Genomic DNA, 10,722 nt, shown 5'->3' on the forward strand with positions numbered 1-10,722 from the left:
TGGTGGTCTCCTGTACAAAGATTCTCCTACTGGTCTAAAAGAACTACCATTCACTGTCCTGTAGGGAGATTCCACATCTGCCAACGGTTTGAAATGGGTTGCATGATTTATACTCCTATAAGGATTTTCAGCAGGAGGTCTATAGGTTTGACTTCTTGGTGGTAACTCCATAACTGCTTGCTTCGGCTGAAGATCTTTAATAAATGTTGTTGTTCTGTAAGGTGACTCTGGTGATGTTTTGAAAGAAGAGTTTGCTTCACGGACGACTCTTGGACTGCGATATGGTGATTCTGTTTTGAATGACATACCTGAGGCACTAGCACCATACAGATATGGTGGACTCTTACTAGGAGATTCAGGGGTTGTCCTATAAGAGCTGGAACTTTCACGTCCAAACTGTGGACTCCTGTAAGGGGATTCTGGTGATGATCTAAAGGAACAAGTTGTAGAGTTTCTTGCTGATACTGGTGATTTTAAGGAACCATCTTGGGATAATTTGAAAGATTTATTTGAATCTAGTGGAGAGGAAGGTACTAGTGTATCATCAGAGGTCCGGAAAGATTGGACTCCAGTAGTTGACTCCCTAGCTGATAAAGATGGTGAAGTAGTGGGAATGAACATAGCCACATCACCGTTGGGTTTAAAAGAACTTGATGAGTCTCTTCTTTCTCCATTTATGGGAATCTTATACATGGCCGCAAAATTGGCTTTAGCAGTTTGAGCACCATCGATATCTTCGTAGTCATGGCAACCAATATAATCTCTGGATTCTAGGTATTTAGGTTTTGGCACTGGAGGTGGCGCTACATATATATTAGGCATCAAATAACGATTAGAATTAGCTAATGTCAAACTCTTTCTGGCTTGCTTCTGTTGCCTCTGATATTGTAGATACATAAAGATGACCATACACAGGAAGACAAAACCAAAGGTACAGGCTGTTATGATTAAGAATTTGCTCATTTCATCTATAAGTGGTAGACTGACGCCTGAAAGAGAAACAAAAAAGTCATAGAGGAAATCTTGTGTTCTGCCATTTAGTGAATTTTCAAATGTGTAACAGTTAAACCTAAGGGTCCCGTTTGTCAGTTGAATGTAAGTGCTCAAGACAGTAGCCCCGTAAAAAAAGTACACAAAAGTTACTTACACTGTGTATCACTGGTAGAACCTTCTTCTTTAGAATAACCATCAGGACATCTAATACATTCTGTTTGACTATCTTGTGGTTGGTACCATCCTCTAGCACACAGTTCACATTTACCATTACTAGTGTTGTGAAATGTTCCTGATGGACAGATGACTGAAAAGAGCAAATAAGCAAGAGTCAGCATGAGAATTCACTTTAAAAAAATAATCTTGGAAGCTGAATAAAATTCTCTATTATAGACTTAGAAACAAAGAGATCCTTTGGCAGAGGTGAGCTTAATCAATTTCTGGCTCTATTACTTTTACCAGCCTTGATAAATATCAAGGCACGTCACAGGGTAGCGATCATCCTGATAAAAATCAGAAACCAATAAATGTTACTCACCACATCCATCTTTATAAACCATCTCTCCAGTATTACAGACCAATTGACTAGGATTGGTACGAACACTACCAGGTTCAGCAGTATATTGATGACCTTGTACCAATACAGTCAACGCGGAGATCAACTTCATCAGTTCTATCTTAATATCATTGAGTATAGCTTCAACCTGGCCTGTAGAAAATCCTTTCCTGAAAAAGAAATAGAATATATTCATATTTTACATCCTTAACAGAAAATATTACTATTTCTTTCTAAAATGGAACATATTATCTATTTTTGACTATTACAAATTTTTAGGCATCTTTTATAAGATGAACATGGTTGTACATGTGCTTAACAAAATTTCTGAGGTAAGCATGGGAAAAGATCTAACATCACCAAGAGACGTTACGTAATCAACAAGATGTTTATATTCAAGACAAATTATGCATGTTAGAGAGAAAATTTCTATTTCTACTTACATTCTTTGTATTGTGATATTCCATTTCACTTGAAATTTATCTTGAACATATCGTCTCTTCTTGACAATAGGACCACACTGAATAGACATGTTGCTAAATTGACAATCAACAAAAGGACATTTATCACATTCATGAAGATATTCCAATATGGCTGTCGATAGTTCAGATATTAAAAGTGTATCATTAGCATTACATGGTCCATTAAAAGTTAAACTGAACTCTTGACGAACTTTTAGTGGTTTTTTTTTGGCTGAAATTTGAATAAAAGATCATATGAATTTTCCACATTGATAAATATATTAGGACATGACTAAAGGATGATTAATGAAGCTTTTACACAGATCTTAATCAAATATGTTTTCAACAGCTCTGCAAACTAAGCATTCTATTCCAAAATACCAGATATCACTCTGTAGCAATCTTAATTTAGCAACAGTGTTCTTTTGCTACCAAAGATGCTGATGAAGCTACTGAAGAACATACCTAAACATGGTGCTTGTAGTTTCATTCTTCTATTCAATTCATCTATATCTTCTTCTTTCTGACAATTAAATGCTCTATCATATAATCCCACTGGATTAACAACATGTGCACTCTCACAAACAACATTACAAATGTTCTCGCGAAGTTTAGTCTGTCCACAAATAAAGGCCCCATACTTAAATCCTGGAAGATTACATTCTTGTTCTGCAACAAAATAAAATAATTTGGAATAAAGTCATTGCATGAATTGCTCTAGATTTCATATATTCTGACCACAGAAAAACATAAGGCTGTATTTTTGTAACTGTAAAATAACAAGTTTCTGTATTTACTTACCTTTAACAATAGTCACTGTAAAATAACAAGTTGCTGTATTTACTTACCTTTAACAATAGTCACTGTAAAATAACAAGTTGCTGTATTTCCTTACCATTAACAATAGTGACTGTAAAATAACAAGTTTCTGTATTTACTTACCTTTAACAATAGTGACTGTAAAATAACAAGTTTCTGTATTTACTTACCATTAACAATAGTGACTGTAAAATAACAAGTTTCTGTATTTACTTACCATTAACAATAGTGACTGTAAAATAACAAGTTTCTGTATTTACTTACCTTTAACAATAGTGACTGTAAAATAACAAGTTGCTGTATCTCCTTACCTTTAACAATAGTGACTGTAAAATAACAAGTTGCTGTATTTCCTTACCATTAACAATAGTGACTGTAAAATAACAAGTTGCTGTATTTCCTTACCTTTAACAATAGTGACTGTAAAATAACAAGTTGCTGTATCTCCTTACCATTAACAATAGTGACTGTAAAATAACAAGTTTCTGTATTTACTTACCTTTAACAATAGTGACTGTAAAATTACAAGTTGCTGTATCTCCTTACCTTTAACAATAGTGACTGTAAAATAACAAGTTGCTGTATTTCCTTACCATTAACAATAGTGACTGTAAAATAACAAGTTGCTGTATTTCCTTACCTTTAACAATAGTGACTGTAAAATAACAAGTTGCTGTATTTCCTTACCATTAACAATAGTGACTGTAAAATAACAAGTTGCTGTATTTCCTTACCTTTAACAATAGTGACTGTAAAATAACAAGTTGCTGTATTTCCTTACCATTAACAATAGTGACTGTAAAATAACAAGTTGCTGTATTTCCTTACCTTTAACATTAGTGACTGTAAAATAACAAGTTGCTGTATTTCCTTACCATTAACAATAGTGACTGTAAAATAACAAGTTGCTGTATTTCCTTACCTTTAACAATAGTTACTGTAAAATTACAAGTTGCTGTATTTCCTGCTTTATCAGAGGCTGTATATACCACTAATGTTTGTCCTTGTGGGAAGTTGATATTGGAATCATGTGAGCTAGTAATATCTAGTACATCAACATTATCTATAGCTTGTGGTCTCTGCCAGACCACTCTCTGCGTTGGTTGATTACTACGTATCAGTAGGTCTCTAGGACAATAGGAAAATACTGGTGATGTAACATCTGTAAGTAAACAGAGCAAAATAAACCATTACACTAAGAAATGATCAGCTTCTTTGGACACTTAAGGCATACAACCATGGCAATTGTTTCTTATAATAAGAAAGCCTAAGGATGCAATGTGCATTTATTATTTGAGTAGGGAAACTATGGCAGAAACAAGGCTTCAATCAACAACATGTATAAGTGCACGTGATCCAAAGGCGTTTTTGAAGATCAAGGAACAATCAATTCTTTCTACTTACCCTCAACTTGCACTTCAAATTGGCAAGTTTTCTTCTGTTTCCAATTGTCTTCTGCTTGAAATACAACAGTATGAATACCTTCTGGACCTTTACCTTTCCATTTTAAACTGATAGCCTTGTCCACAACCTGGTAGATTGAGGTCATTGGTAACTTGTTTTTGAATGAATCATAGGCTGACCAGGTTACTGGGTATAGGTACCGGTTACTGTCAGATGGTAAGGTTACTGTGATAACTGAATCATGAGGACAATTTTCAAAAAATGGGTAACCTCCTGAAAAATAAAAGTTGCTTCTTTGTCAACTAGCTATCCCAAATCACATTCTTTCCATGACTAAACCCCCCATAGGGTCGAAGTGATTTGAAACATCTTCATTCCACTGATGATAATAGTTCTTTGCTGTTAATCAACATTTATTTGAAATACATTTAATTAACCTAGTGGTAAAATACAAGTGACAGCGTTGGGTATACCTTGCATAAATTTAGTATTTGGATCTTTGGTAACCATAGAAACATCCACGATTTCTTCAAGATCTTCTTCTTCTTCTTCTGTGGTTTCTCTAGTAGGAACATGGGTTTGTTCATATAGTTTTTGTGTTGTGGCTTCAACTGTGGTAACATCAGAATGAGTAACCTCCATTGTAATAACAGGAACATTAGTAACAGCTCGAACAGTTGTTTCTGCTTCTTGAAACCATTCACCAGTAACTTCATTAGTAACCACAATATCAGCAACTGTTGTCATGGTAACCTCTGTTGTTCTTTCAACAAATGTTGTAGGCATGTCTGGAAAATTAATTAAAATAAACTTATAAAATCCTAAGAAAGTATTAACTGTAACAAAAACCAGAACTAAAATGCGTTTCACCTTGAATAATGAATATCTGATGTCTTGTTTATCTATTACTGTTACCACTGGGAATATATCTCAGCTCATAAAGTTACCTATTAGTTGTATTTGTTTACAGCTGATACAAAATCTCATAAAAATACAACATGTATTTACCTGTACATGTATTGTTTATAAACATGGTATTTGGTTTATCACAAAAACACTGACTGGAGGCTGTCGAACCTTTAGTACTGGTTCCAAATGGACAGGCTTCACATGGTTCGTAACCCAATGATGATTTGTACATATTCTCACCACACGCTGCCAAAATGTAAAATAGAACAAAGATACAGTTTACATTGAAACACACTGAAGTTTAATGAAATAAAAAATATCTGAAAATGAATTTCAGGTCCTAACAAAGACATACAGTGCACCTTAAAAGATCTCTCACAAGAGCAGCCCATAATAGTTAAAGAGACAGTCTACTCCTGATGAACGAAGACCATTGGTCAAATGGATGCTGAACATGTCCTTTTAAATCAAATACCCCTTCAATTTTCTTACCTATACAATCTCCATCAAATAAATAATATCCAGCTTGGCAGACACACATGTACTCTAATAAAGGTACACGCTGAGCACAGATAAAATCATTACCACATCTCTCCCTACACCGTCTCTCTTCTGTACGCACCCATGGACTGGACACTGGAATAGAGGCAGAAACCCTGAACACCATGATGTAACTGTCAGAGGAAAACTCACAACTTTTTGTTGTCGCTGTTATACTGCCCTTTGTCCAAAATCTTTTTTTGACAGAAACTATATGGATATATAAATCATCTGTTAGTGTTACTCACTTAAAATACAGTTTTTCCCATCAGCTGCTAGTTTAGATCCAGGATGACAAGTACAATGGTAAGATCTAGGTACTGGTACACAAACATCACTACAGGTATCTTCAGCACATAAATTATCTTCTGAAATTAAAATGTAATGTGTCAGTCTTTTACACCCAATCTTTATCTTCCAAATCAACAGACAATCCTTTTTTGAAGATGGAAAACTTCATGGGAAGAAAATCTGTTCCCAAATTAGCAAGCCAAAGAACAATCCAACATTACCAACTTATCCATCCATACCTCAACAGTGCTACCTAATCTGGAGATCAATTCAATCTCAAGATCAAACCCTTCCTAACCAGCACAGAAGCTCAATTTCCACTTTACCAGGTCAATAGATCTACCAACTCAGTCCCATCTTACTGATAAGATCATCTCTCAGATAGATAAATCTACCCAACAACACTAGAAGGTCAATCCATGCTTCATCTGAGTTGAGACTAATCCAAACACATCCTGGTCAGATCTATTTTAACTCATCTGTTCAGAGGATCATCTTCAACCACATTTGGATAGAAAACTTACTTTTGAGATCTGTAGGATGGTATATAACTATACTGGTAGGTCTAGAGAGATGTGAAGCTATAGTTTCCTGATCTCCAGTGATCATATCTACCATATAAACACTGTTAGTATACCAATCAGAGTAGAATAAAACTTGATCAAACACCGCCATACCAAACACATCTGATCCACTTAAATAGGTAAGTTCTCTTCTGTTACTACCTAGATCAGAACAAAACAAAACATGTTCAGGAGTTATGCAAATTATGCTGTGGTCAAATTTGAATTTGTAAAAAGTCTTTGGCAACCAACATTCCATTTTTTTAATTTATCAAATCTACAGCTCTACTGCAAAAACACCAAATATTTATAATTTACATACCTCTAAAATCCATCATGAAGACCTTGCCTGAACCATCACCAACAAAGAGATGTGTATCTTGAAGAGCTAGAGCATTAGGCCAGAATAAACCATCAGACATAATAACTTGGTGATGTTTACCATTAGCTCTTGACTTGTGAACACTAGCTGGGTAATTATTACCTCCAAAATCAGTCCAAAATAACAACCTGAAAAATGATACAATATGTTTGTATAAATGTTACCCTGTAATTCTGCTCTGCAATTGAGTATGAGTAGTTCATATTGTGTACTTGCTATCATTATCAAAAACCTGGATATCATTGTCCCTAAATTTGACAAAACAATGGTTGAGTTCTCCATTTACTTGGATGGATCACCTTGATGTGTGCCCTTTGAAACATAACTCAACAATCCATTCAGACATAAGCCTGTTGAAATAGGGACAACCATCAAAATCAATTCTTAACTGCATACATCAGCAATGAGTGAGTCTATTCTAACAATTCTAAAACAGCTTCCAACACCAACAACATACTTCCGGAAATGAAAATATTGCCCTGGAATTCTTTAACTTACTTCTTCTTAGCATAAAATACAATAGCTTTGGGTTTATTGAGACCAATTTTAACTTCATGATAAGATGCTGGCCCACGTTGAAGATTCATTCTTGCTATGACACCAGTTCCGTTGCTATGGTAACCAGTCCAGAATAATCGTTGTCTATCAGAGTCAACTGTTATGCCCTCTATGTATTGGCTACTTCGATAGATTAAAGTTGGTTCTATTCCATTGAATGGTGAAGAAAATATAGACTTTCTGAAAGTAATAAGATACAAAGGCTGAAATAGCTGCATGTGATACTCTGTTTTTTCTCTAACTCTTTTTCCATGTTCCCTTAACTGACATCACCAACAGACAACACTGGTGGAAAAATCAAAATGCTATTTTTTTTAACCTCCAAGTTAACAGAAATACTACTTACTGTGTTATATCACTCCAGTAGATAGTATCTGTTGATTTATCATAGGCTACAGCAACATAATTACTGGTAATATGACCATAATGTAGGGTATGAACTCCTGATTCTGACTCAGGATCCAAACTAACCATTTTTAATGAATTTAAATCAGCAAATAACATAAAATTAGCAGGTCCTGGAAAAGTACAAATAAATTATCTAATAATCATGGTTCAAATTTCGTTCAATTCACAAAATGTTTTGAAACTTTACGCTTGATAATTATAAAGCGATCCAATGGAGAAACCTATGTATACCTATCCAAATTGCAAACATTCTGCCAAGCTCCACAAGCCATCAAAATCACTGAGGTAGTCAAATAGCCATCCAATCCCTTAAGAATATTTTAAGAGATGGCAAAAGACACTTACTTTCGCATGTAGCCTGATTACTAGACAATATTTTAGATGAACCATCTGGACACTGACATTTAAATGGTTTAGTGGTAGATGATGGTACACGAATACATTGATGACTACAAACATCACGATCACATGTTATATCATGAGCATCTGAAACAAAGGAACAGAAGACATGTTGACAAATACAAGGTTATCAAAGCTGGTGCATTAAAGCATCCAGATTTTTACTAATTCAGACATTTTGCTGCTGAATCATAAACTTACTATTTTGCACAATTTGGAGCAAAAAATCCAGAAAAAAATTAGCTTGGTTTTGTATTGTTGTAGCAAATCCAAGGAAAGACTCCTCATTTTGACGAACATCTTTCAAATTGAGTAGTCCTGAATTTCAAGAATTACTAGTTGGTAAGTACATGTAGATGACAAATTCACAACCATTTCCAGCAGAAGCTGATATCACAGACCAGGTAGTTGCTGATAGATGGGTAGATGGTAGGATTACTGCAAAGAGCATACAATATACCTTGTCTTCTTCTAGCCAATGGTGAATAGTGTAAACCTGTAGGTCTAGCACCAGTTAACATTACATTATTATCAACACCAAATCTTAAATCATAGGACTTCAAATAGCCATTACTAGTATCCATTGATGCCCAGTCTGTATAATATAGTGTATCACCTCTTACAGCTAGGCCCATAGGTAACTGAAATATACAATGGTACAGATGATCAGGGCATAGCTTGGTTGTCAAATGATTTCCAAAAACCGAAAATATATCAGAAAAGATTATAACTTATAAACTCTCTGCAGAGTTGAGAATCCCAGTTGCAGAGTGTAATAAGCTGTTATGGGACATTGAACAATCCTCTTCTTGATAGCAATACCCAGAAGGCAATAGTACTATCAAGTTTGACCATATCCAGAACAATTTAACAAACTTACAGAAACATTGGCACTAAGTTTTAGCTGTTGCCAGGAACTTTTGGACACATCATAGACCATGAGATGTGGTGAGGAGGTTCTATTGTTATAATTACTATCAGCTACATATAATCTCCCATTATAAAATGTTAATCCATTGGGATTACTTAATCCTTTATCCAGGATAACTTTAGGATTAGATCCATCCAAATAAGATTGAACTATCATAGGTTTATCTCCCCAATCACCATAGAACAAAAACCTGAAAGGAACAAAAATGTATGTTTGATCTTATTGAGAGAAGGTATCAATTTTGAAACTAGGTTGTCATTTTCAATGTTTCTTACATCACCTTTTGCATCTTTTGTTTTTATTCTGAGAGATATAAGATCAAGATATTTGAGAAAAAGTGGTTGGCTTGCCATTGTCTTGCTATCTGGAAATTGTTGTTGAGATTATCATTCTACCCCATAGAAGGAAAATTTTCTTACACCAATGCCAGTTTGATTAAGGTTCATTTCATGCTGAAATCATATGACCTTGGCTCTTACCCATTTCTGATGTCAAGATCCAAGCCACGAGGTCTTTCAATATCTGTAACCACAGTTTTACGTTTGTCATGGTCCAAACTTATCATTTCAATACGATGCCAAGAATATACAGCTCCATCTTGTCCTGGTGCAGACTGACCCATGTTAGTAAAATATAGTTGCCTAGCAACAAAATCTATGGCCAAACCTGCATAAAGAATAATAACAAATCACAACTTTAGAAGTGGTATTGTGCCATCTTTGGCCATGGTTTCCTAGCTAGCACTGATAGCCCTTTTACAGTTTTGATAGGCAAAGAACAAGATTCTCAACTTCAACTTGACAATAAGCTACAAAATGCCTTGGATGATTCTACCTATTTTTCTACAATTTCATTCTGGAAAATTACTTAATGGTAAGTAAAAACATACCATCAACAGTACCAATGCCTTGACTACTATCTAGAAATACGTTCTTTTCGGTACCATCTAAACTAACAGTGTATATTACATTTTGTTTGACATCACTCCAATATATCATCTACAAAATAAATATTACCAGCTTTTATATATACATATATATTCACTCAATTGAATGCAAAGAACATGGCACATACTCCTAAGCATAGCACTAAGCATAAGAATTCCAGTTATCTGGAAATGTATTGAGTAAACAAGAAATGTTAGGTGACATATTACATAGCAAAATGAAAGGGCTCTGTATAGTCTAAGCCTAGTCTGCAATAATAATGGTAAGTTTTACATTATATCTAAATCACTGGAGGTTTCTTAAGCATTGAGCGAAAGACCAAGAATCACTAATATCCAAAAAAGAGTATGTTTGATAGGATTACAAGATCTTAGAATACAACATAAAAAAATAGCTGACAAAAAGCCGCTATACCTGTTTAATTGGATCATAAGCTACAGCACTGGGTTGTGGACTTCTACCAACTAGAGTAAGATAGGGTGATTGAGCTCCAGTCAGTGAAATAAACCAACATTACCAGAATCTTTTAATGTGAAGAATAACAACTCGCTAGGTACTGAA

At 34.8% G+C, this 10,722-nt stretch overlaps 2 protein-coding genes across 2 annotated transcripts in view; both read right to left on the reverse strand.

Moving 5' to 3' along the window:
- Window positions 1–219: 219 nt before the first annotated feature.
- LOTGIDRAFT_56879 (hypothetical protein) lies at window positions 220–609 on the reverse strand (the record flags this gene model as incomplete). The annotated part of the gene is made up of 1 exon (XM_009048464.1): window positions 220–609. A coding segment is annotated over one exon (390 nt), but the record flags the coding sequence as incomplete, so codon positions are not given.
- Window positions 610–5,922: 5,313 nt separating this feature from the next.
- Window positions 5,923–10,722, reverse strand: part of LOTGIDRAFT_138195 (hypothetical protein) — a gene marked incomplete at both ends in the record, with an annotated part of 18,474 nt that continues 13,674 nt past the window's right edge. Inside the window, 3 exons of the mRNA XM_009048465.1 lie at window positions 5,923–6,050; window positions 6,498–6,698; window positions 7,887–7,929. Coding sequence (XP_009046713.1) covers window positions 5,923–6,050; window positions 6,498–6,698; window positions 7,887–7,929 — 372 coding nt within the window. The remainder of the gene's footprint in view (window positions 6,051–6,497; window positions 6,699–7,886; window positions 7,930–10,722) is intronic.

The sequence above is a fragment of the Lottia gigantea genome, assembly GCF_000327385.1.
Source record: "Lottia gigantea unplaced genomic scaffold LOTGIsca_122, whole genome shotgun sequence".
Taxonomy (NCBI): domain Eukaryota; kingdom Metazoa; phylum Mollusca; class Gastropoda; family Lottiidae; genus Lottia; species Lottia gigantea.